Source organism: Colias eurytheme, chromosome 5 (assembly GCF_061535395.1).
Source record: "Colias eurytheme isolate Ceu_HAF_F1 chromosome 5, ilColEury1 Martin Lab GWU primary, whole genome shotgun sequence".
NCBI lineage: Eukaryota > Metazoa > Arthropoda > Insecta > Lepidoptera > Pieridae > Colias > Colias eurytheme.
In genome coordinates, this window is record NC_142984.1 from 5941556 (window position 1) to 5969473 (window position 27918).

General features: G+C 34.3%; 1 protein-coding gene across 9 annotated transcripts in view; it reads right to left on the reverse strand.

Annotated features, from left to right (window-relative positions):
* LOC149908476 (uncharacterized) overlaps window positions 1-27918 on the reverse strand; it is a 75270-nt gene that overhangs the window by 12506 nt on the left and 34846 nt on the right. For 4 of the 9 annotated variants that reach the window (XM_090101950.1, XM_090101952.1, XM_090101949.1 and 1 more), the window contains 12 exons: window positions 15034-15187; window positions 14168-14402; window positions 10661-10756; window positions 6755-7007; window positions 6456-6642; window positions 6213-6369; window positions 3832-6123; window positions 3409-3532; window positions 3019-3267; window positions 2836-2941; window positions 2439-2691; window positions 908-1067 (listed from right to left, as the gene is read on the reverse strand). In XM_090101950.1, the coding sequence (XP_089958076.1) occupies window positions 908-1067; window positions 2439-2691; window positions 2836-2941; window positions 3019-3267; window positions 3409-3532; window positions 3832-6123; window positions 6213-6369; window positions 6456-6642; window positions 6755-7007; window positions 10661-10756; window positions 14168-14402; window positions 15034-15187 (4266 nt within the window). Of the gene's footprint in view, window positions 1-907; window positions 1095-1674; window positions 2080-2438; window positions 2692-2835; window positions 2942-3018; window positions 3268-3408; window positions 3533-3831; window positions 6124-6212; window positions 6370-6455; window positions 6643-6754; window positions 7008-7876; window positions 8149-10660; window positions 10757-14167; window positions 14403-15033; window positions 15188-27918 lie in introns of those variants that run through there. The other 5 variants (XM_090101957.1, XM_090101958.1, XM_090101953.1 and 2 more) reach the window with 5 other exon arrangements.

The following is a 27918-nucleotide window of genomic DNA, read 5'->3' on the forward strand; positions in this document are numbered from 1 at the left end:
CTCGAACAGTATACCTACTATTTTCTGTAGATTGACACTTTTAAAAATTCGTTATATCTTTTGAATGGAATATCCAATTCTTTTCATTTAAAAAGTGTTTTGCTGGTATTAAAACAGTCTATAATAATACATCATTTAATGGGATAAGGATTAATATATGTGTATGGATAACATGGTTTGATTACTGTCGGCACTTCTATTTACTTTGAAAACGTAAAAAAGTTGTTGTAGTAACATAACTACTGAAGATGGACATATGGTATCGCGGACTTTCTTGTAGATATTGATCCATTCTATAATACCGTAGAACATTTTTTTGTTCTATCTTCAATAGATTCCGCAGCGCACGCGATGACAGAAGTTTTATTGAGGATTTTTTTACACCTTGGGTTACATTATTGCATTTTTGGTAAGGATCTCTAATTTTTTTGAAAATGCAATATAGCCTATGTTGCTCAGTAAAGATGCAGCTTTCTAATGGTGAAAGAATTTTTGAAATCGGTCCAGTAGTTTATGCGTGAAAACCATACATACATACATACATACATACTTACAAACTTTTCCTCTTTATAATATTTATAATTTAATATCACGTTGAATATTAATATCACGGGCTATAATTGAAACCAAAGAAAGAAAAACAGCAACATGTACTTATCATTTTTAAAACTATATAAAAAAAGACGTGTGGCACTCGGGGACTGCCGCGGTAAAGCTATTGCATAGCATGCCTTCAAGCCACACCTCCGTGTCCGTTGGAGTGGGGAGCGTGAGGTTTTTTCGTTACAGAATTTCTGGATTCGGTCCCCGTGCTCAAGGCCCGCGATAGAAGCTATGCAATAGCATAAAATAATTGAGATCCTAAAGGGAAAATTTTTAAGGATAGTATGGTGGTTTTCTGACTTACCGGTAGGTGTAACAGGGCTCTCAGCGGTGCTCAACATCTCCCATTTGAGCTGAAGTTTTCTGAACTTGCCACCGGAGTTGTTGCTGCCGTTGCCAGTGTTGTTGCTTCCACAGCTGTTCGCTGAGCTTGGTCTCCATTGCTCTTCACCACTTGTATCAAGCTGTTTGTATAATATAGAGATGATGAACTGGTTTCCATTTTTACTATTAGTGAATATGGATTGACTAGTAATTTCCAAGGATCTATTACATATTGGATTGCAATGTATAAAACTATAGGATTATCTATATATATAATAGTCAGTATATTTAACTATTCTGGGATTATATCAGATTCAGGAAATTGTACTCCATCTAACGGTTGCTAGAATACCCATAAAACATGCAATGCACCTATAACTATATTCTAGACACAAATATTACTTCGGTGGAATGTAAATATGTTTCGTGTACACAAAATGGTTGCTCGGTTTTAGTCATATTTATGAGTAAGCACAATATTCTCTGACTGTATATAAACCACAAACTATGAAAACCAAATAACGTCATTTCATTATTATTACAGGGTATCAGTAACAAGAAATAATAAAAACAATTGTTTCTATGCACACTCAATAATCAAAATAAAAAGGTACCGTAAAAAGCAACTACAGTAAATTTAGTGGCACAAAGCTGAAAGCGTGGTTAATTACTAAAATAAAATGAACAAAATGAACGATCTACGCAAATAAGCGTTCCGAGCTCACACAAAGGTTCCCTCCAATTTACCTTCGTCTCATTGGCGGCCGTTTTAGAGGAGGGTTTGTTATTCTCTAGGCTATCTGTGTAATCGTCACTATCGTCAAATACTAATCGGTCGAAGGCTTGCATCAACTTGGAGCCCAATTGCACTCCCGACCATCGCCTATTGTTCTCTAAATCTATTCTGCTATTATTTGGACACATATCGTATCCGAGAGGTGTTGGATTAACACATGATCGAGGTCTGTTTTTTTCAATGGTAGTTTTAAGATTGGCCGTGTCGTTCAAGAGGTCAGGAGTCGACGGTTCTTTGTTCCGCATTATAACGCTCGCTTGGGAGTCGTCGCTGATGCCGCTAGACTGCATCGAGCGAACCAATTTCAGCAAGTTCCGCTGGTTCAGGGTTAGTTGCGGGGTGTTAATCGCACTGGGCTGTTAAATACACCAAAGTTCTTTTAATCATGCAACATGCTATCCATCGTTAGTTCGAATGTAAATAGGGACGTCCTCGGTAGATACGCTGACATCGATCGTTCGATTATGCCTTTATTTGCATTTTATGAAAGCTGTGCACGAAAGTAAACGCTATACGTATCTTAAATCGCGGTGAGTTGTGATTTGAAAGCACATGCAATAAATAAAATGCAAATAAAGCGATGTCGGCTTTGATTTCTGGCGGCACTTCGTATGTATCAATGTACAATGAGTTTTTGATGAGAATACTTACCAACTAAAGTTAAATAGATAGGTATAACTAGCATTTAGAAGGTAGCATTAAACGTAAAACTTACCCGGCTGGCAGCTCTCATGTCACTTTCGATTCTTTTGAAGCTCCTGTGTAATTCTCGCATTTCAAACATGAGGTCCAGAGAGAAGGGCAGCAGACGTAAGGGCTCGAGACTGGCCAATAACGTATCGAGTAGAGCTCTACAGCGCGGTTCGCCGACACACCCGGCAAGTATGAGAGAATCAGGATCATAATGTTTAGCCAATATTGATTCCCGAGTTCTCACATACGATACCCACGCGTCCACGGACTGCGCACTACAAAGGAAAAATTATATTTCGAAACCATCTTAAATGAAAACTAAATTGATTTTAATTCATGTATAAAAAATATGGACGTCTGAAATTACTTTATTTTTTCAAAATTCACTAACATAAGAAGAAAAACTATCATTAACTTACTTTAATAGACCTAAAATGAATGCGTTAAATTTGACCAATCCTTCTGTTACTGCATCCTCGCTGTTTATTCTCAGAACTAATTCATTGAGTGATTTTGTTATTGGGCCTGAAAATAAAGTGTAATTAGTCTTCAATCCCATAAACTGTAAAGAAATGTAAAAACAATTATTTGTATATATTTACCTTGTCTCGCTGTTGATTCTACCATTTGCCAAACTGAATTATTGACGGCACCGAATGAAGTTTCAATGTTTTCCTTTAAACCGTCCCTAAATATAGCATAAAGGGCTGGACATAGCGCATTTAAGGCAATTTTGGCGCAAGCGGGCGATTGTTTCGAGTCGCCTAAGAATGCTAATTCAGCTTGGTCCGTGGCGGTTGAGAAATGTTGAATTAACATCTCTACAGCATCCGTAACATTCGAGACTAAAGCTAAAATTATAGAATTAAGATCAATTATAATATCCAATTATATTTCCCTAAAATTGAAAAATAAAAGTTTATAAAATTCCCAATTGACTTCTTTTGGTGTACAATATTATGTGAATTTAAAAACACAACAATTAAACGAACCTCGTTTCTGTGACACGTCGATCATATCGTATTTAACCCTTCCCTCGTGTCGCGTGGGACTGCCAAACTCATCAGGACTTACTTCAGCCTCTTCACAAATTGGTATTTCGGCTAAGTTCTTCCCCTAAAATTCAATGTTTATTTCGTTTTGATTATAAAATTTAATTATTTCAATAATGTAAATAAAGATATTGAGGGTTATGGTTCATGGCACAATGCAATAAATGGAATTAAGTGGGGTGAACCAAGATGAGTATGCAAAGTAAAGTAAAATATTTGCAAAGAATAATACATTCTAATGAGAACTGCAAAAGAATACAAAGTGACGAAATACGAGTGATGCATACAAAAAAAGGAACAAAAGTACTTACAGAACATAGCAGGAATTCGTGCAGATAGGATGAAAAAGCGATGGGTCTTTACCTGATAATGTCTTTGTGCTACCACGGCTGAAATGTTAGGCGAATTAGGCGGAGTAGCGAGGCTAACTACCTTGAGGTCTTCCACTGCCTTCGATTGGCCAGTTGGAACATCAATCTTGCCTTCAGATTTTTGTGCAAAACTCACTGACTTCTTGCTGTTACAACTGCTCGCGCTAGAATCTGTGGATCGCTGGTTCTCCTCTTGAGAACGCTTCATTTGGAGGAACTTGGTAACCTGACTCCTTACCTTTTGTACTTGATTTTGATCCCATTCATCCATATTTTGGCAGTTAAAACCACTTTGCTTCAAAAATTCTTCAAGTTGTTGTAAATCGGCACTGCTGATTAATGCGCCGGGCGGTGGAAACTCTATGTATTCTAATTTCTTAGTTCTCGGTTTGGGCATCGGTGGTGTATGTGGCCGGTGGTACTTAAGTTCGTTTGATTTTCCAGATTCCAAACTGCTTTCTGTTCCCACACCTTCATCGTGATAGTACTCATTGTAATCTATATCCTTTTCAGCGGCATCCAAAAATTGTTGTGACAATCTCTTAGCAGCTAAATCATTGTTTTTACGGTAATCAATATTTTGATTTTGCAGATAATAAGGTTCTTGCAATGATCTTCTTTTTGTTTTATTTTCTACTGCAGCGTTAGCGCAAACTATAGGATCTTGTATCAGATCATCCATTTCAAACATACTGTAACGTTTTGCACTAGATTTTCTGGTTTTATCTATGGACTTTCTTAATATACTTTTTGGTAACGGTGGTCTTGGCGGCACTGATTCTCCTTGTTTTGCCAAGCGATTCTGTTCAGCTAATGACAGTGATCGTCTTGGTATAGAAGGGTTAATCCTTTGTCCATCATTGTGGAGACCGCTGGCTTCAGAACTTGTTGCACTATCGTAGCGGTATACAAAAAGAGGATTAAAAGCCCCCGTTGGAGCAGGGCTGTTTTGTGCTGAAGAATCAGTAAGCATTGTGGACGACCCTCGGTAGCCTGAAGATGGTTGAGTCGCAGTACTTGAACTTGAGGACACAGCTGTTGTATTTGTACCCAAGTTATTACAATCGCAACTCGTTGGCCTATTTCTCTGCCTTAAAGAAGCTGGCGTATTGCAGTATTTGTCTGTACACTTCGACGTGTTTTCTTTTTCTTTAATATGTTGCATTAGTTCTGGAACTTCTGATAGCAGTTGCCGACATTCTAAAGGCAATAAGAAGTTCAAAGAATCCCAATCTTTTATATGTCCAAGACCTTTCTTTTTCAACATTTCTACATCGTTACAAGAGAATGGTCGCTTTCCCTTGATTTGAGTTCGACCTCTTTTACTTTCACTAGACTTTGGTGAAACATTGACTTTTACAGGATTAAGGTAAATATTTGGTCTACCATTCAAAAAGCTTATATCTGGAAGTGTATAGTTAGGATAAAGGACAAATACCGGTTTTTCGCAATCACCTTCTTTCAGTTTCTCTAAAAAGGAAGCTTCAACTACTTTAAATAATTCCCGATCTTGTGGAACACTGGCTTGTAAGTTTGATGTTTGCATACTTTTATCTTGGGTGCTACTTTCGAAATGAGTCGACGTCGCTTTCGTATCACAAGGTTCCCGATGTAAAGCTCTATTCATTTTCGTAATTTGAGTACCATCAGATTCCGAGCAACTTGAAATACTAACGCTAGTGGCGGATGAATGTGACGAGCATGATTTTCTATTACTTCTTACTTTTGACGGACTTCCTACAAGATTTGTGTTAGTTCGTCGAATACGAGGCTTATTCACTATGGCATAAAGATTACTTTCACTATCACTCAACTTTGTTCCATCGGATTCTTCCTCTTCTATTAAAACTTCATCGTATACTCTATTATATGGATTTACAGATCGAATCTCCTCATAAAATAAGGAAGATGTTTCTTCAGTAGCTTCACTTGGTAGTTCGGCTTGAGGTCGATTAACAGAAATTGTTTTAGAATCATCAGGTTTGTTTTCGCCCAATGACTCACCGCTTTCGCCCCCTGATGAAGGCCAGCATTCTGATCTATCTAACTGATCCATTGTTACAATACCTTCATTACTATTACTTTTTTGTTTCATAAAAAGCTTAACTAAATTGAAAGATTGTTGTTTTGTTTGACTTTTGTCAGTAGAAGTTTGATTGTCAGTGGACGATGTACTCATAGGTTCTGAATGCTGACTTCCTTGTGAGCGATTTTGAGAAACGTCGTAAACTTTCATACATGTTGGAGTACCATTTAGCCTTTGGTTTGAGGTGAAGGAGTCGACCTAAAAATTAGATGGCAGTTAGTAAACACAAGAAGTCGATAACGTGTTACTACAATTAATTTTTCATTAGCACATTTGCTAACACTTACCGTTGAATTGCTTAATGCTGCCGAATTTATTGAACTACTCATAAGCTTTTTTCGGTATAAATTCGGTAGGCTCTGACTTTTTATTACAGAATTATTCATTTCATTTGCAACATCGGTCGATTCGTTTGAATTTTCATTATTATTACCGGATGGATGCCTAAAATATTGAGGAAACATTATTAGGAATCATTAACAACAACAACCTAATTTTTTAATTGTATCATAGGCCTGTGAGACACTTACCTTTGTAAGGGCAAATGACTGGTCTGTTTCTTAAGCTTACTCCACGTAGTTAAACCTAAATCACTCCTAGCCATAGACGTTGTTAGCTTATGTGTTAGTTTCTTACATCTTTCTAATAATTCTAAATTCCTGCGCGTTCTTTCATCACTATCTAATATTATGTTTATATCATCTTTATCCAGTTTGTCTGAAAACAATTATTCACGGTTAATGGAATCTTATCAAATTAGGCGGTATGAGTCAATTATGATATCAGACATTAAGTCACTTTTTATGGTATATCAAGTTTGCTACGTTACCATGATTTTGATTGACGGCGGGTTCAGCACACTCACTGTCCTCGGAGTAAATGGTGAGACTTCCCTCGAAGGCGATGGTATAGTTGTCTTTGTTGGCTTGACATGTGAGGATCAGATCTTGCTCCGTGGGTAGTTCGCAGTCAAGACTATCAACGCTGAAGTGCACGCCATGCGCTCCTTCTTTAACCGGTGAAAATAGCAGTTCCGACTTGCATATTGACATAGTATTGATCGAGCCGACGGATTCTTCTCCCTGTATGAAACATGCTTATTAATAAACTTCAAAGCTGAACCATTGATGCTATAACATCAATTGGTACAACAATTTATTAAAGTAATAACAGTAATTGCTATTGAGTGTAGGAAATTTTCAAAAGCGTGGTTACATTGCATCGTGCACTCGAGATCGTTCCCGGAAGATTACGAAATGTAAACGTTAGTTAGAACATAAACATTTGTATGTTATAAGTTTAATTTGGGATGGCGGGCGGTTTGAAACTTCTCCGGCGACGCGGACGCTAGAATACCGTAGCCGTAAAATGACTGTTTAACATGTTGGTTTTCGTTCTTTTCTATTAATATCATGAACTTTGATGTCAAATGTTCTCGAATAACAGAGACTACATTGAAATATAAGTGTTCATCAAATTGGTTTTATTGCATGATATGAGTGCATGACTGTGCGGGCGCCCGTTATCAATTTAATTCCCTTTCCTGCTATGAATGAGGTCACAAATCAAACAATTTAGTCACCAAGCTACGCAAATACATCCCATAGTTATTGTAAACTGTATGTGTTTTAAAAATATTTAACTAATGTTAGCATAACTCGGTAACTATGCATATTCAACGGATGTTAATTAATTTGATTAAAAACAATGCATGTAAGCGTTTAACAAGAATTGTTATCTTATCTGCATTTAAGCAGAAGTGTCAGCGGAATCGGAAAGATGCAGTAGGGTAGTTAGAAGAAAGTTGATTTATTGATATCGTGCGTTATAAATTGTATTACTATTACTAGATATGTTAACTTTATAATATGTTGTTGTGAAATTTTAAGTGTCTTGTCGTTAATTACATTTCAAGAGGAAAAATAATGTTATATGAGATGTGAAAACTCACTGAATAATATCCTCCATTACAGGAGTCCCAATCAAACTCAGTCACGCCCATATTGTAACTTAAAATTGACGAGAATCACACTCACTACACTAAAATTAACAAGCACACGCACTAATAGTTTTCAAGTGTCTTTAATTAGATTGATTAAAACTATCTTTAAAAAAATATCACCCTTGAACAGTCTTATTATCTGACGCAAACACAATTGTTTATAAGGTCTTGTATGCCCGATGTGACCTCATATAATAAACAACAAAGTATAGAATGCATTGCAAGATAGTACACAGTACAGCACTTCTGAAAGTCCGGGCGCTACTGGGCCAGCGGGTATATTAATTTTAATATTAGCCACATCCTACGCTTCTCAAACTTTACGCACGATGAAATAAATTCGAACTGTAGTGTACTTAAACAACGAGCACCGCGTGCGTTGTAATCGATAATGAAAAACATAATTAGCGCTTATCTATGAACTTAATCTGTGTAAATAGTAATTACCTAATTAATATGTATTGTTTGAATATAAATTAAGCTTCTAGTAGGTATGTGATTATAATGTAGTTTTTTGTAATTTCGAGTCAATGTGTTTTTAAGAAGATTACATATTCTATACAAGTATTGCAGTAATGGTTTAAAGTTTAAATTTTACATTAGTACTTATATTCTGTGTAATAAGTTAATCTGTAGACGTACGTGTAGAAATTTTCTTGATTTATATCCGTGAAATTAAGTATATGCGTATTGCGTATAGAATAAAACAGTTTGGAAAGCGGTGTCAATTGGTCAGACTTCATTGGTAACACACACATGGTTCCCGTATGGCAACGAACACACATGGATAGCAGATATAGCGCACTCACACATGCATGCTGCAGGGGAATGAATATGACTGTATGAGTGTAGTTGATATGATTGACGCAAAACGGTTCACGCACACATTAGCAGTCTTATTTTATCTTTACTATTCGAACATCCCGTGGGACAACGTACTATGGGGCCACAGTGTAGGAAGTCTTGTTGTGAATGCCAGCCAAGTACTTTAGACTTTCTATCTATTTGTACATATGAGCTTTGGCTATGACTCCCCCTGAGACATTATACTGTACCAAAAATAAACCCGGATAGAATAGTTGCTTCGTAGTGACATAATTGTATGCGATTCATAAGACGTCTATTCAATATTTAACTAATAAAGAAGGCTGCAACAATTACAGTCAAATTATTATAAGTATCTATGTATACTTGTTTAGGTAATAAATATTTTAGACAAACTAATTTTTGGTTATAAACTAAATTTAACTACAAATTTAATTTTAAGCACTTTTAAATTTAAATTTTAAACTTTAAACTTTTTTTTTAAATTACATAAACTATTAAACCTAATAATATTAAAAAGCTTATTAATTGCCAATAAGTACCTAATATAAAAAAATATAAAATTATCGTATTATAATAAAATAATGCGATGCAAAGTATCATTTTAAATAATTAGATAAAGCACTAAAGTTTCATGAAATTTAAAGTAATAGACCGGGAGATACTGACACAAAATTTCGAGTCATTTGTAACAGGATGGCGGTTCTACAGGGTTCTTAGTACGCAATGACAAAAAGAAAAATGATGGTGTGAACGCTGGTACTGGCGGCTTAGTCGCGTGGGCGTTAGTCGAACTCGTCGGAAAATAGCGAAAGTCTAACGATTTGTAACAGTATGGCACTTATTTTTCCTGTAAGTTTGAGTATCAACGAATATAAATACAAAATTTCAAAGATCTAGGTGTTGGAAATCTTCACTTATATAAATTAATAATAAATTTATTTTTCAAGTATGACAGCACTTTTTCCCCCTACTAGAAGTATGGCAAATATAATAATGGTCACATTTTATCAAATACTCTCCAAAAAGCCAAATGCAATACTGGTACAAAAAGATAGGCGAAATAAAAAAAATTTGCAGATTTTCGGCGGTATGGCGACCATTTGGAATCGTCCGATAAGTATGGCATGGCGATTTTCGTAAATGGCTGCACGACGATGGTTACCTGTGCAAAAGTTAGCTTGGTACAAATGGTTGAATAATTGTTTTTTTTAAATCAACACATTCGCGTCGGTATGGCGGGCTGTAAGTCATACCGGAAAAGTATGGCATGACACTACCGCCTACTACTTTTTTATGGGCTATCGGTAAATTCTAAAATTTTTGTGTTACAAATCGTTTGACTTTCGCTATTTTTTCCGACGAGTTCGACTAACGCCCACGCGACTTACCCACCGGTACCAGCGTTCATACCATCATTTTTCTTTTTGTCATTGCGTACTAAGACCCCTGTAGAACCGCCATCCTGTTACAAATGACTCGAAATTTTGTGTCAGTATCTCCCGGTCTATAAGTATGTATCTTATATATAAAATTCTCGTGTCACAATGTTAGTCTGCATACTCCTCCGAAACGGGTGGACCGATTCTCATGAAATTTTCTGTGCATATCGGGTAAGTCTGAGAATCGGTCAACATCTATTTTTCATATGTACCACGGGCGAAGCCGGGGCGGACTGCTAGTATTTCAATAAATTCAACTAGTGTAAAGAAATCTATGCTATGCAGTATGCTGCCATCTATACAATATCTTTTGAACTTGTCTGCTATTAAAATGGTTTATCGTACGACTACTAGATGGCGCTTTAATCAAAATCGCGTTAAACTTGGAAATAGTATACATGAGTGAAATGTGCTGATGAAAGTAAAATGCAGGAGAAACATAAAACATTGAAGTGGTGAGGCGAACCTGAAAACTACTGTTGTTACTCATGGAACTGTCGAATCGAAACTTTTCCATCATAGAGCTAGAGATGCTGGCAAACATCTCGCCGTGGGGGTTACTCTGCAATACACCAGAACATGAGACCGGGTACACCAAGGGATTAAAATGGGACTGAAATTAACAGAAAACATTTAGGAAGTTGTTAAACGGAATATAGTTTATGCTTTTCGTGTTTACAGCCAGCTAGAGACAAACGATTAGATGTTCTAGAATGTAGAAGAATACATTAAAATTTTGAGACACCAACACCAATCAATTTAAAATATTTTGCGTAAATAATTAAATATTGCAAGCATGCAATCATTTAGCCCTGTATCACTATCGTGATGTGATTGTGTGCTAACAGATGACGGATAAGGTCACAATTGTTATTATTTAATATTTTAAGATTTATACCAATTACAAATAATTCTTATTGGTTTTATTGTACCGTAATTAATTAAAATGTTAATTTCTCCGCTATTCCAAGGTAACGCAAGGCACTAATTGACTTCGACGAAAATTGTTCATGCTTATACATATTTTCATAACTTAATGAACACAATATACTCGGATTATAAATTACATTATGTAAATCATGTTTTACCTTCTTGTGATTTAACAAACTATCCTTATATAGTATGTTTCATAATGATCATGCTGTGACTTGGTCGAATTTATATGAATTTACAATTTTATTTTTGTTGATATCAATGTTCATCCAACTTGCCCTAAATAATCAAAAGTTGTCAGAAATACAAGTTCCACAAGGTTTTAAATTTATCTCGTTTTGCATATTATTTTACGGGCAGTTAATTACTAACAGTAAAATTTGAATTGTAAATTGTTAATTTCTATTTCCCAAACATTATTCAATCAATGTTATATTTGTTTTCCTGACTTGATAGTTTAAAGGTACCTATTTTAATCTTTACATATTTCCCGGTTAATTCCCACTACATTTCCTGTAAAATCACAAGGCTCAAAGGTATTTTTTATTTGACTTTCTGACTAATTTAATACTTCTTAGTCTTAAGAACGAATATTTGTATATATGTAGAACTACTTCATGTTAATGAAGATTATTTTTCCTAATATTATATAAGTACCTCTCTATTTAAATAGGTACTCATATTTCTTATGAGTGACATTTACTACTTCCTAAGCTACGTTATAAAAATAATTTTGTTTTTATCAGGTTATTTGCTGCGTTATAATTTTCACTGTATTAAAAAAAATATTACTGCTAGATATTTCAATCATACATATTTCATAATTTTATAATTCACAGAACAAATGTTACTTATTATAGTACCCAGTACCTATATATACCTACACAAAAAAGGCTCTAACAAGTCGTTGTCTATATTTTATCTATATAATGTTTAGCATGTATCAACACAGCCCTAATTTCATCACCGTTCAAGCAAGAGTTACGCCACCTTGGTTACAGGCTATGTCACAAGTCGCATTTTCCGCAATTTTCGTCATAACTTTTCTCCAATTGCATTTTCCATTAGACCAGAGAATATGGAGTAATGTGCAACATCAGGAAGTTAGGAATAACGATGTAATTTTATACTGACTTGTGAATAATACTCAAAGAACAATTAAGTAGGTACCTACGTTTTCAGAATTTGTGGAAAGATTACTTTGATCGTAGATCTAGAGAGAAGGGTATCTGGTATAGAACCATGCAGTCGGAACCTTTAAGATGTCCTTGGATCTGTAAATGTGATTTTAAAAGACCCGAAATTGTGATTGCTTTACGTCTTCGCTCCGGGCACATTCCATTGAATCAGTTTAAATATCTTATGCGTAAATCGAATACAATGAATTGTGCACAGTGTGGAGTGGTTGAGGATGTTTATCATGTTTTGATGGAGTGTGTCCGGAACCAAACTGAACGGAAAAGAGCCCTACCAGATGACTATTTAACTAAGGTTGGATTTTGTAATAGCTGTCTAGCATTCCCGATGTCGGACAATGCAAGACAGCTATATAAGCTAGGTAATGTGTGTTTAAATCAGAGCTAATTACGTGTTTTTGAGGACATACGGAGCGACATAATCGACTTCCGACTAAGCTCCTTAAATAAAGACAAAAAAAAAAAAAAAAAAAGTAGGTACCTACGTTACATATTCACTACATATTGATATTAATTGTTTAAAATACAATCTTAATACAATAATAATATATAACAGTTCCTACAATACACCAGTCTTTGTAATAGGACAAAAAAAATAGACAACAATTATATTAAAACGTAATCGTAACACTAGATTTACATAACACACATTACTTAATTTTTAACATTATTTTATAACTAAATCAATCGTCAAGTAATTCAATATTCAAACGTGCCTATACCACAGTAAATAATCCTCACGTATACAAACACATTTGATTACGTAAGGAGTGTTATGTGTATTAGAAGCGAAGTGAAATTGTGAAAACATGGTGCACCTTGCCTCTATGGCATGCATAATTCCCCACCTAGCCTTTTACGTGTGCGCTAATCTAACACGTGCCTGTAGTAACTAATAGTTTAGCTACCGTTGCTTTTGCTGACTGTGTGTGGCTTTTGTATAATATCTGTATATTAGGATAGAAATGATAATTGATATTAAGAGAGGGTTTTATACGCCAAAATCTGTGCTCATTTCATGTTATTACAGATCAAATGTGTGTATCATATATTCAAACGATAGACGTTTTGAATTAAAATGGCTTTTTGTTTAAAAATTCTTATTTAATATTTACTTATTCTGATTAGAACTTTTTTATAACAGTTACATTTAATAGGGAAGTAGTTTCTAAAAAATGCATCAATAGACAGCTAAATAAAAAGTAGAAACGTATATACCTTACACATTTAACAACGACGGTTTTTCTATTCATAGTAACAAACATACCATATAAGTAGCTAATTATTAATCTACAATTGATTCCTATAACAGGCAAATGACGGGTAAGATCGTTATATTTAAATTTATAATTTAATTAACCGAGGGCCGTTAAACGACTTAAGAATACTTAAGTACTTGGTAGTAATTGAAATAAATTGGCGAAGTAAAACTCCGAGAGAATCACAAGTACAGCGAACGATCATCCAATCGAAAACAAAAATAATAAAAAATGCACGGACATTGTATCCATTTTAACCACAAATACCTCTATAATCTTTTTTCTTCAGTACCTTTTTGTGAATAAGAATGCAATGAATCTCAGATGCGGTTAAGGGTAATACGATTGAACATTCTCAATAATGAAACTGCTTATTAAACTCATATGGTTTCATGTACTTTAAATATAATTATGACATGAACCTACTAGATCCATGTAGAAAATGAGAAAGGTTAAAATAATAACTACTATATGACACGATTATGAAAACCAGTGGAATCAAATGGAATCAAATCAGTGGAATTTATCAATAAATTTTCAGCTGTAATGTTGTATTGTGTTTGATATCCATGCAACTTGACTCACATCGTTAACTCTATCATCGTGCGGCAAGTTAGCGGTCATCAGGAGCGCATGGATGTCTTCAGTTTTAAAGCTTTCTATGTCGGCTTCAGCGAGGTTGGCGTCGAGATCTCTCGCTATATCGTTGTATCTTGACGTGAATTCGAAACGAGACGTGAGGTCGCCTATCCCTTTGTACGAGGCGGACACCGAGGACAGGACTGAGGTGTGGTGGCACGAACCATCCCGAAATATCGGACTGGAAAGAGAGAAATTAACGTTAGATATTTTTTATAAACGTCACAAGTAATTATTTATATACATAGTCATAGTCGTTAAAGACGAAGAAGAAAGATAAATCATCGATTAAGGTGAAAATTACGTTTAACTAGAATTATTATTCTATTGCGCTAGAAAGAACGATTTCTAAGATAATATTATTCAGAATTAATGTTTAATTCAACCTTGTCATTGAGTCACTGAATAATCAATAACGCATTTTATTGTACGATTAGTTTCAAGTAGTTTTATTGGACTTGACAATTATATCATAATTTGGGCATGAATTACCTATATTATGAAGCAGGACCTAAAATAAATTCATAATAAAGACAGTCACGGAACTGACTGTAACTACTTTCACTTACATACCTATTCACATCGCATCGATTTTTGCTTTTATCATTATCATCGTTTATGAAGGCAATAATAAAGTTATTGTATAACAACGATTATTTTAAAAGGTTTGGGAAAAGAAAGGGAAAACCTGTTATAATATTTATCTCTCTCGCATTTGGCAGATACCTACATAACGTCAGTTTAGTGTTCTATACATTGGAAACACAATACCTATTGCTTGATCGAACTAGGAAACAATTGTGATTACTTACTTATAGTCGAGAAACCACAGATATCCCGAGTTGTCGCAGTGTGCGTCGAGGTCATCGTGCGTGGAATGCTGGCTGCCAGCCAGGCTCGGGTTGCTGTTGCAGTCCTCGTCCACCCCGGGACTTGCTGCCTTCAGCCCCAACCTTGGCGGTGGCCCTGGAACCCAACACAACACAGGTTAATTAAATAATCATTAGCACACTAAAGCTGCAGTCTCCCAGCCAGTACTCATGTCTAATAGCGCGATAATATATTATATAGCTCAGCTTTTATTTACTACGTAAGCCAAAAGCTTTAGCTCGTTTATATCATCATGTTATGTATCATTATTTTGCTTTAAATTCTTACTTTCATTGTATCAAAAATTCCAAATCGTATCACATATCTGAATGCTGCTCATATGCATACCATGTTACGCGAATGAAACCAATAAAACTTCTCCGAGAACCGTATAAACATTTATATATGGATAGATACTAAATGTAGCAGTCCCTTTAGAGAACGGGACGTGGGAGGACAAGTAAGCAACTAGCCCTATAAGGAAACCTGACCCTCATCCACGGAGTAAGGAAAATGTAACACAAACTTATTTATCATACTATTTTTGACCACGCTTTAAAAAGAGACTCAGATAGATCTAAATCACTGTTCAATGTTGATATTGAATATGCACTTGATGTTATGTATTATTTTTATTAGCGTAACTAATTTATACTTAAGGTCAATAATCGTATCGTACTTAGTACAGTGTAAAGCAGACAGTGAACTTCTGTCAAGACGAGTTAGGAAACTTAGTGACGCAAGCCTGACTCACTCATGATACATCGGAACGACTATGCGGCCCCTCGATTGTTTTTATTAGTTAAATCAAACTTGGAAGCCCAGTATTGGCTATTGGATGAATCATTTCCTCCAAACAGGTATATATGATAATAGAATTATTCGATAGCAGCGATCATGATTCAAGATTATGTCAACAAACGAAACAATGCAGCGAACTGCATAACGTTAAAAGTTAAAACATAATTCGTTATCGATTCAATATTAAATTGTATCAGCACCAGATTCAATCTAAATATTATTTGTATATAAATGTTTAGCAAGAATGCGAGACGTGTTGCAAATAGGTAATCGATAAACAACATTATTTTGTATACAATGTTTCCTTCTATTTACACAGTTCAAAGCACTCGGTATAATGTCCTTACAAGCGGGTAAGATATAAAGTTAGATTAACAATCTAACGGCGCCTAGCAAATCACACCATTGACAGTTGTTAAGCTGGTTAGTCTTCCCTTTGCGTTGGCGTTAAGCCTAATTGGCTGACTGGCTATCAATGTCAGATGAAGGTGGCGGTCAAGGGAGATAAAAAATTCAAGGGCGCACCATAAAATGCAAATTTTATTGTATAACAATATTTATTGTATTTCATACGAATATAATAAGGAATTTATAGACAATACAATTCTCCTTGTTCGACATTAGGCCATCAAACGAACACATGTTGTAATGAAAATCAACCAATAACAGTTGGAGGATGTTTATTTAAATGGCATTTAAAAAGGAAACAGATGTAATTACTGCGTTATAATCACGGCAATAAGATAAACGCTGCAGGGTACGTCGCTTGCATTCCACTGGGCAGATGCAGTGGGCGGACATTATGTATTAGTTCACTTTTGTCATTTCTACTTTAAACAAGTGAATGTAATAATTCTCATATATCTTATTGTTTAAACATTAAAAAGGCACAGAGCTGGTTCCTTAAAATGGAGAAACTATCAATATTACTTGGCATGTGTGCATAAGATTGCAAAATTTTAAGCTTGCGCGATCAGGCTATGCAATAGCAACGCAGCTTCAAAATCTTTAAAATTATAATGACGAACTATTCAAGTGTCCTCAATTGTTGAATGCAAAATATAATTGAGGTAGGCAATTATAATTGCTGGCATATCGTATGACGCATCACGCAAATAGATGTCCGAGCCTCCGTGTCAAGGATGCACTGACCAGGATAGATGAGGCAAACAAACAATAATGAAGTAAGTATAATATGTATTATAATATATTTATCCCTTTAATAGGATTATTCAGTCAAAACATAATAAAATTCAACAATGGATTATTTGACCGGACACACTAGACAGAGCATATCGAAATGTCAGACTTAAAAAAATCAAACAATGGCCGTTTGCCAGCACATTTTATTTTCCTTAATGTTACTCCGTTCTCATTTGTTGCATCACACTAATAGTAGAAAATGGAATAATGTCGTTCCTAACCGTGTTTATGCATTTTAATTTAGCAATTCGTGCTATTTCGGGGAATCCATTTTCTTATCTTGAGAGCGGATTCATTTTTCAAATGGAAGTCTGGAATATATACACTTTCCGACCTCAATTTCAATCAACATTAAACTTTGTTGAATTCTACGACTGAAAATTTCACACAATGTATTCCTAGAATGCATAATAAATTTAAATACGTAAGCATAATTTTTAATTGAAGCAATCTTTTAAAACTTTGCAGACACTTTTTGCAATTTTCAACGAACAATAGATTGCCCGTGAGATATCAAGCTAATTTGGCCGTGAGTGCCGGATAGAGGTCGCTGGCATCTACCACTATATTTTTTCACGTTTGCGATAGAATACATTTTTTCTTCGAAAGAAATAATTTCGTGGTACCGGTAATTGACACAGATATCTCTAACCAACGCTCGTATAAAAGACAGTTAAAAACTAGTTTTATAATATTTTACTAGATTGCATATCATGCTAGATTCTAAATTAATCAACCAATATTACTCAGTTATATTATATTGTAAGTAGGTATAAAGCGGATGTGTAAAATATGTTTAATGTACATAATAGGTAAGTATATCATAAAATATCTTTAACAGATAAGCATTTTATTTAAATTAATTCAATTATGACTTTCTGACACATAAAGATCTTCTAACTCAACCAATTTGTTAAAACAAAAAATAGATAAATATAATTTATAAATCCCTATTCAATTTGAACACTTAATTAAAAACTGCAAGTGCAGTATTCGCTTGTATATATAAACGAGGAAGTTTATTATGTTATTGACATCGTGCATAATAATTACGATTTCCGGTCGCACATAATTCTTTTTAATGCTTAATCAGCGTTTACCTTCACGACGATAAATACCAACTTCAAGTTTTCACGGACAACACACTGTAATGGCATTTAAAAGGGCACTGTGTCTCCAACCTACTGAAATGGCGTCGTTATTAATGTTTACATAATTTGTGTACAACTAAAATGATACTATGATATAACGGGAACGTTTCCCTCAACGTATTTGCGATATTTATAGTTAATCGTATACCAAATTCTTTACAATTTATTTCACAAGTTACGTAGGCAGTTATTGGATGATTGAAATTGGGACTAGAATAACTAATACAACATTAATATTCTAAAATGCAGTTCCATCATGAATAAACAATACTAGGTATAGCACTTATATTCAGGTTTGCCGTTCCAATTTAAAAATCTAAACTAAAATTATAATAATGTGCACATATAGGTAGTTTATTTAAACTTTAAAGAGTTGTTCTCTAGTTCGAATATTGATTTATAGTTTGGCCCTCGTTTTCCCTCCATCTTCTACCTATTGTCAACCGTTTACACACTACAATGAAAAAAATAATCCACTGAATTACCTATATAAATAATTTAAGTAACTGATTTATTATATTTAGGGAATTCAATTAAATATGATATGTTCTAGTCTGTGATAAGTAATTATAGTTATAATTAATAACTTAGATATAATCGACACCTTACAAGAGTGGTACCCGATTTGCATATATTTAAACATGGGGTACACTATTAATTATGTGAGTCAGAAATCAGAATCACATTATGCTAATTAAAGAGGGTGAAACGCGTCCGTCCATACTTATTTGTTTTTGGCACCATACATGTCCCGTGTGTTGCAGAAACATGATTCATAAGGGTAAAATTAGAAAGCTTTAAATAGGTACTATTCGCCTTCGCAAATGGGAATTTCCATTTCTTAACACATTCACGAAAAAATAACAACAAAATTACTGAAGTGTTCATTTCGTTGTTCGAACTAACATTCAACGTTGAAATTCACGCTGAAAAAATTCGGGACTTTATAAACGCGTCAGTGTTTTGAAATAAAAAAAACTCAAAACAACAGTTCGCAAACTCAATCTAAATTGTACCAATAGAATTTAATTTGAATCTGGGAGAACGACAAAGGTATCTAATTAATGTTTATCTGCGGTGTTGTTTAACAGACAGGCCTGATTACTTTTCGCCTCAATCCTTTTTAGTCTCTAGAGACCACCGACGGGATATTTGAACTGTTTACATTTCCCAGAAATGTTAATACAAGCAGCGTTGGACTACTGGGAATAGACATTACCAATTTACAACCATATCGGGATCGGTATTGCGAATGCTGATGATTCATTTAAATTATAGTCTTGAATAGAGCTCTATGTATAGAGCCACGGATTTTTATTTATAAAATCTAAATATATAAAACTCAAAGGTGACTGATATAGTGATCTATCAGTATCAACGCACAGCCCAAACCACTGGACGTATCGGGCTGAAATTTGGCATGCAGGTAGATGTTAGGACGTAGGCATTCGCTAAGAAAGGATTTCCCGAAATTCTTGCGGGAACGGGGAAAAACGGGGATGCACGTACAAAGTCGTGGGCGGAAGCTAGAATAATAATAAAAACAAATTTTCTTACTAAACCCTAATTTATGGATATTTATTTTATGGTTCTTAAATAAAACATTAGATAAAGCCCTGCAGTCGTACTTTAATTCGACACATATCACACGACATGTAATAAAAAGTTAATAGTTAAACTAATCTTATAAGAGCATAAAGTATTTCGAATATTCTATAATACCGATATTTTTTGTCCCTACGTTATTTATACATGTATTTTGTGAGCCCACATTGTCATCTGATCCTCTTTGGAATTTTAACTAGAAGTCTTTGTTGGCCGAGATAAAGTATTAAAACTTTTTGTGTTCCACATACCAAAATATATAAAATAGGAGCGTATGATACCAGTTATTCATTTTCGTGAACCAAATATGTCCAGGTAGGCTTTCATATTATAATAAAAACAGCATTATGACCATACTTCTTCACATTAAAACGTTTATTTAACATTATTACCGTTGCCGTTATATTGACAAATGAAACAGAAAGCAATAAATTGATCCATAAGTACTATTCGCGATATTTTAAACATCGTAAACGGTAAATGAGTCATAAGAAAAACGAACCGTTAAACATAGAAGCGACAATAAAAGAAAGCTTGCAAGGCGCCGGATAATTTCAACGTGCGACGACCACTGAAAATGGAAGATACTCGTATTATAAATAGTCCCACTCCTGCAGCATGACCAATTCGCTAAATTTATATTCCATCTTTAACTTGGATGGATACAGACAGAACATTAAATCCAAAAATTACAAATTCAGCGGAAACAAAACAAAGGAGATAATTCTGTCCAAACAAAAACATGGCCATTTGAATAACCTTGTTCGCGGAATGAGGTGATGATGAGGAAGCTGATAACTTTCTTTGTAGCATTTTTTTTTTTGTTTTTACAAAGACTTATCAACCTTGCTCGTAACTAATGAGTATTATCTTAAAATCTTTTTATACACGTTCGTATAGGTACTTTAACAAATTGCGCGCTATAGTATTTCTTAGAGCAAAAAATTTATGAGCGTAATCGACACGTACTAAGTAACAACCTTGGATGAAATATTGAATGCCGTCAGGTTACCGACATATGTCTTTAGATGGACATGATGGAATCTGGAGCAATCGCAACTCAAAAAGTCATAACTAAAAACATTTGAAATAATTCTTCATTACAGAAATGTTTTCTGAAATGAAGAACTTGAGAACTTGCTTGTTAACCGATTGCTCTTGTTAACACTGTATTATGAGCGGCTATACTCAAGAAGGTGATAGACGAAACATTTAGTAGAGAATATACGACTCAAATGTGAAAAAGTCCGAGAAAGCAAGTTTCAATCGTGCCTAGTGAATATAAAGTTCAAATTAGCTTAGAAAGTGGTTTTTATAGACACCCGGACCGTGGTGTGCCATGTCAGGGTCACTCGCATCAAATGCGAGCTGATGAGACCGCCACAGTAACACTAAAGATGTAGGTAATTCACTCACTTCCTTTAATGTTTGAAGATAGACGTGTATATGCTTTACAGGTATAATATTAATAGATACCCAATAGTACTTCCGCGATTATTCAAGGTTTAAACACATATTGTTAAGGCAGTTACAGGCTACAGCTATGATCAATTTAATTGTTTCACGTCTATTTAATTAATTTGATGTATTTACAAACGCTTCACGCTTTATCAAAACCTTACGAATTTATGTTTCCAGTCACACGCGTACCATGACCAATTCTAATGGAAAATACAAGTTGCCATGATCCATTTGGTAAGATTAAGGCGTGAATCGGGTAGAATGACCTTTTAATACCGAAAATTAACTCTAGTTATAACCGTTTTTCTTCTTAGATTCTTAATGTACATATCTAAAAAAAATGAATATTAAAGTTTCGAATATGATAAAGGGCATGGTTGTTTTAATTTGTATATTTTACAATCAGGTTTTTTGGAAAAAAATCATGAACTGAGGTAGATTTTTGGACTTTAATCCAAAACGCTAAGTCAATATAACGTCAATTATTGTAGTATTTTTACAGTGTGTTTATGAAATTGAAACACAGGGCATGGTTGTTTTAAATTTTGATTCCATACCCAAATATCATTTTAAATAATTTTTATACGTACTTTTACTACGGTAGATTCGCGCCGGTCCCCCGATCCCGCCTTGTAAATCGTCGTCAAGGTCGCTAGCCCCTATTAACGCCTTAATATTATGTCCCACTAACCTGAGGCATATATATTGTTCTGAATTGTCTTTATTACAAAAATATACTTACAAAATAAACATCTATATTCTACATTTAATGTTTTACAAAATAAATTACAAGAGTGATTCGACGTTTTCGAAATAATCGAGGAACGGCATTAAAAACAAAGTATGTAATTTGTAAATGATTTCATTTTTTGTGGCTGAATGACACTGCTGTACGTAATGTTATGAAGATGACTGTTACGTTATTATTTCTATAGAATTGTCCGAATGTTTTTGAGCATTACCGACTAAGTATTGCAGGTTATATTGATATCTAACTGTAAAATCGTTATTATAAGCCCTATTAAACATTGTCTCTATTCGATTTGGAGCCCCGAGCAAATTGACAGTTAAACCATTAAAGATAAAGGAAATAAATGGTATTACCATATGGGTCGGTATTATCACGAGCATAGCTGTGAAGTTAGGCCATTAGGGGTCCATTACCGCATCGTTGAGAGAATACTTCATTGTTGCCATATTGTTGCAGTGCTGTTTTAAACCTGTTTTAGCAAATAGCAACGTGGACGTTATATTTAGAGTCTAGTAGTCATAATACAACTTTGAATAAAGCATGGTCTTGTTTAGAAGCTTTCGAACAGAATATTACATTTACTTTTATCTCTCTTATAATCTAACTATTGTATGATAAGCGTTTGAAATCATTATGATTTACATTTTACATTTTACATATTTTGTAAACTAGTACTAGTAGACAAATTATACAGCTGTGTTGTAACACAATAAAAACATTTATTACGTAATCACAATACTTGTAGAGCCCCAAATAATAAAATTTGTGACGTCAAAAGTTCAGTGTAGGAAATGGAGTTTCAAACAATTAAAAACACTACGATAAAACGTAGTCCAGTAGAAAAATTAAAACGTATAACAATGTATAGCATTGTTCTCTTGTGGCATTCATATGACGGTTAACATCATAATGAAAAATACAGTCGGAGTATTATTAACGATTTATGTTGGAATGACTTTGTAGTTCGATGCATTTCATTGAACTAATTTTAGAAAAAAATGACTATGAATATTGACTAGTAGAATTGTATTGAAGAGACAAACGGTACGACTGATGGAATGAATAGAATCATTAGAATTGTTGTCGTTGATTTTAAAATTGGTTTAAGGTTTTACTTCATTCAAACTTATAAATAACTTCCTTTTAGGAAAGGTTTATGTATTATGTTCTTTAACTAGATTTGAAAATGTATTTGAAAGTGTATTCAAGCGAATTCAATCGCTTGCATCTTCTCTGTATTCGGACAAATGAAAGTGCATTAAACCACTCGTAATAGAGAGCATCGCATCATCAGTCGCCTCAATGCAATTACACAGGCTAATGCATGCGTCGCCTAACTTAGAATACAAAGGCCCCTATCGGATTTATTTCATTGTCGTGCGCTCTGGTCGACATTTGAATACATTACCCACAACACTCCTGCGTAATGACAACTTACATTCAATTGTTCTGCATTTAACACCCATTCATTGTTGGTTATATTTCCAAAATTACCTTGTCAGCAACATTAACAGCCAAAATGCTATACGCAATCATCATTCGCACTGAGTGGCGAATTCGATATTCCATAGGTAGTCAAGCCGCTAAATGGCACTATTAGATATGTGATGATAATTCTAATAGGCAGCACAAAGACGCATTACGAATGCCCAGCAATTTGTATTACAATTAGCTTGTTTATAGCGGAGATCCGAGACTGATAATAGTACAATGTTGATGTTGAACGTCGCTGTTCACAGTCGTCCTTGACTTGCGAGTTGGCGCCATAAGCCCGCCTCCTTACCGACTCTCTCCCTCAATTTATATTTAGCGTTATACTAACACCAGCAAGCCGTTTATTATTTGCAAATGACTGTGAAACAGCCGTCGATTGGCCATTTGTCGGGCTTGCCCAATTAAATTCATAGATCAGTGTCATAACGTTTAAGCTGCGACTGAATACGTATTTCAAATGATTGTAAGTATTACTGAGTACAATAAGGTCAAGAAAGGAGTGGTGCCCAAACGGTATTCGCTAGTCATTGACCACAGACAACTTGACATAAAGCAACAAATACCGTAATGACCATGTAAGCAACACAGTGACGCTAATTGAACCAATTTAGAGATACTGTTACGTAGAAAATTGTACAAATGTAACGTATACCCAGTTGCCTACATTTCGAATAGGTATGTGGTGTATTTTGAAATATTTTTGAAACATAATTTATACGGAACTATTGCATTTCACTGGATGAAAGTTGAAACTAACCAAATGAACATCAAATATGAATCACTGATTGCTCCATCGCCCCGACAATTTATTACCATTTAACTTTCGTAATCCGATAACCATATAAGAAAGAGCATGTCTTCACATACAACAGTCGATTAGAATATGTATATAAATAGAGCCGACCGTAGTCGAGCATGGACAATGAATTCCGTAGACCAGACGCGTTCCATATGGATGAGCTGAGAAAGGGCATGTATGATTGCATTACAAATGTTTACTCTATCATGAAATATACGATAAACATACTAATTATTTATGGGCTTAAACATTTTAAAACATAGACATTATAATGGAGAATATTTCGATCGAATACACGGTCGCTTTCTTTTTTTAGAATTTGTTCTACAGATTCAGGGATAACGTTTTGTAAACAATTTTAACCTCGTAACTTTTAATACATTAGTGATTAGTATACCAAGATTGTATACAATGATAAAGAAAACATAAAATAAACGAAAGTTAAAAATAATATACCTATGCAAGTCGGATTTATTAGGCTTTTATCTCTTCCAGAGATCTGAAATAAGTTATCAGGCAATATATAATTAAGGTCTAAAACATTTAATGCCGAACATGTTAATACTGAAATGAGTCAAGTTACTTAAAGGAACCAATTTATAGTTGCATAAGTATTACAGTTGAATGATGGACATTACCTATATTCAAGCTTTATGATAAATATTTTCATGTCGAGAATCAGTAACGTGTACCGACAGTACAAAGTAATTTGTCAGCTATAGAAATGCCAGCGGCGTCTGAAGGCTAATATATAATGAAGGCCTTATCTCAAAACTGCCACTCGAGTGTCAATATCAGGCTTGAGAGGCGCAGATACTAACGCTATTTCTCTATTACCTACTCCTATTCACAAACATCAAAAGCTCATTTCAAATTCTATCAGCTTGCTTGATATTAAACTCTCTCAGTTTACCAATATTCTGCATCACTATATGTTCATTGCGAAGAGTCGTAAAATGCCGACGAAGCTAAAATAAGAACACTGGAATTTAGCATCTTGAACTTTATCGCTTGTGTCGTCGATTGATATTCTTATCATGCACGTAACGAAAGCACTGTGAAATGATTTGCTTAGGATTCCGAGGACCCTCATATGGGCACGAAACTAGAATATCGAGATAAATGTACATGAATTCATTATACTATGGGAGTATTTTATTTTTGCTCTAAAAATATTTTTAATGCTCTGGGTAGCATATATATGGATTCCATTATAATCTGGCTTTCGTTCTAGACTTTAGCTGTCTAGTTAAATTGTCTTGAATGTCTTTGACAAAGAGTTTGATAGTGCCATACTGTACTGTATACCTATATAAAAAGCTTGCTTCAACATGATAATCACGCAACATCGTAACTTAATATTCGGATTCCGTTTCCAAAGAAAGCTGCACAAAAGTGAACCGCCCATGTCCAAATAGCATGTCATATAAATCGGTACAGTGAATGCTGTTCAACTCCCCCGCTTTCCTAGACATTAATCAGGTGTCACAGAAAATTGATGTTTCATAACGCTTAATTTAGGCAATGATACCTATTCAATTTATGGAAATTATAGCACGCATAAATCAAAGAGTAAACTACTTGGAGAATTATAATAAAAACTTAACGACCAGGACATAACTCTCTTTGGTACTTAAATATAGGTACGTTGAATCTGAGTAATAAATATTTTAAAGATAGAGCAATAAATATTAAATACATCCTGATGTATATTCTGGTTTCATGTTTTATTCAAAATCTACCTACTGTTCTACGGTTACTGTGTACAAAAGCATTGAATCTAATCTATAATACCTAATTTTAAATTTCGGGTCACTTTCGAGAACGAACTTTTGAATCGAGTTTAGATTATTAATTTTGTATAATTCTTATAACGACACATTAATAATATAGTATTTAATCTAATACACAGAAGCGCGAGACCATATTGTGTTTAATACATGGAATGAATCATTGGCAATAACATGAAATCAGTCTTACTGTATTACTACTCAGACTATTTACATAAGTATATACATAGCAACATATCTCAATTCTCAATGCAACCTAATATGTACTTTTAATTGGAATGATATATTAACATTTAAATTAAATATGTAAGTAACTGCATATTGAAAAACATGAATTTTAGCATAGTTATAACAATTTAAAAGCTTCTATATAATTTTAACTATTGGTATTTAAAATGTTATGTACTGTACTGTAATATAAGGGGTCGAAGGCAGACTTTTTGAAGTGTGGGCGAACTGTTGGTTGAAATATAGAGGAAAGTGAATCATGGATTTATTTAGCAATCTTAGTAATTGGCTTGGCAAAGTGCTATAAATTCTATAATTGGATAATTTGAGTTTGCACTCGGATATATTATTGTTATATCAGCACATAAAAGAAAGGAGTTATTTCATCTAACTTCCTCCACAAATACTTAATAGCCTTTGAAATTATTTGTTTATTAGCATTTTATTAGAAAGTTTAAATTTCCAATAATCAAACATAGGCTTTCATAAAGCATCTAATTTTGCAATTATCATGTAGGCGCAGTATATTATTTTATTTATCTAGTTGCCAAAACATTATCCTCCCACGTGGATTTAAAACAACTTTCATTTTAAATTAGTCACATGGATAGGCTTGAGAAATAAACAAAATTGTGATTTTTTTTTGTATTTAAATAAAAATGTGCAAGTTGTATTTTAACATGCCCTGAGTTTTACCTCAAGAAAGAAATGTAATCAATTTATTTTTGCAACGTAATTTCTCTGAAAGTAACGGTATCTATGGAAAAAAGTGTATGTAATTGTAGGTATCTAGATCACTTGTGCTAGCTGCAGGAAAACACGCATCGGTGTTAATCAAGTCACGTACGTTGTGACCACGAATTCAATTTTTCATAATTCGTCACGAATTTAACGCGGTTACCTAAGTCTTAATTAATCTAGCCGTTTAGCAATAAAGTTCCTTTCTAATTTCTTTTTATGGCATATAGAAGCACCATTAATTAATTAATCGACTGTATAATTTAAATATTATGCGCTCAAATATTTATCGCCTATCGCTGGGTAGTGACGTGTGATTATGTATTGGAGTAGATAATTGATGCGCGTGTCTATCTCCTTTGATATTTATAGCTTATGTAATCAAGTTTCTTCCTTTGAGCGTTATGTAATAGACAACGTTATATGAATATATTAACGATTAACTGGTTTTGAGAAAACAATGATAATTCTGTCAAGACACTTTCGTTAGAAATACGAGAACACGGTGTAAATTTCACTCACCGGGTATGACTCAGATCTGGCGATCCAAAACCAAATTAAATACGAATTATTGAATGAAAGTCATTAACACGTCACATACAAAGCAAGGTTTAGAAAAGAACTGAAGTCTGAAATGTTAGTCCTGTAACATAACCTCAAAGTATGTTGAAGGACATGTATGTCGTAGTTGTTCACCTCGCGAGAAATGTTCAGTGTGAAACGTAATTAAATCTGTGTGTCCCTGTAATAGAGTTCAATTTAGAACAAGTGTGAATGTTAAATGAAGATATTAGAGTTGCAGCAGA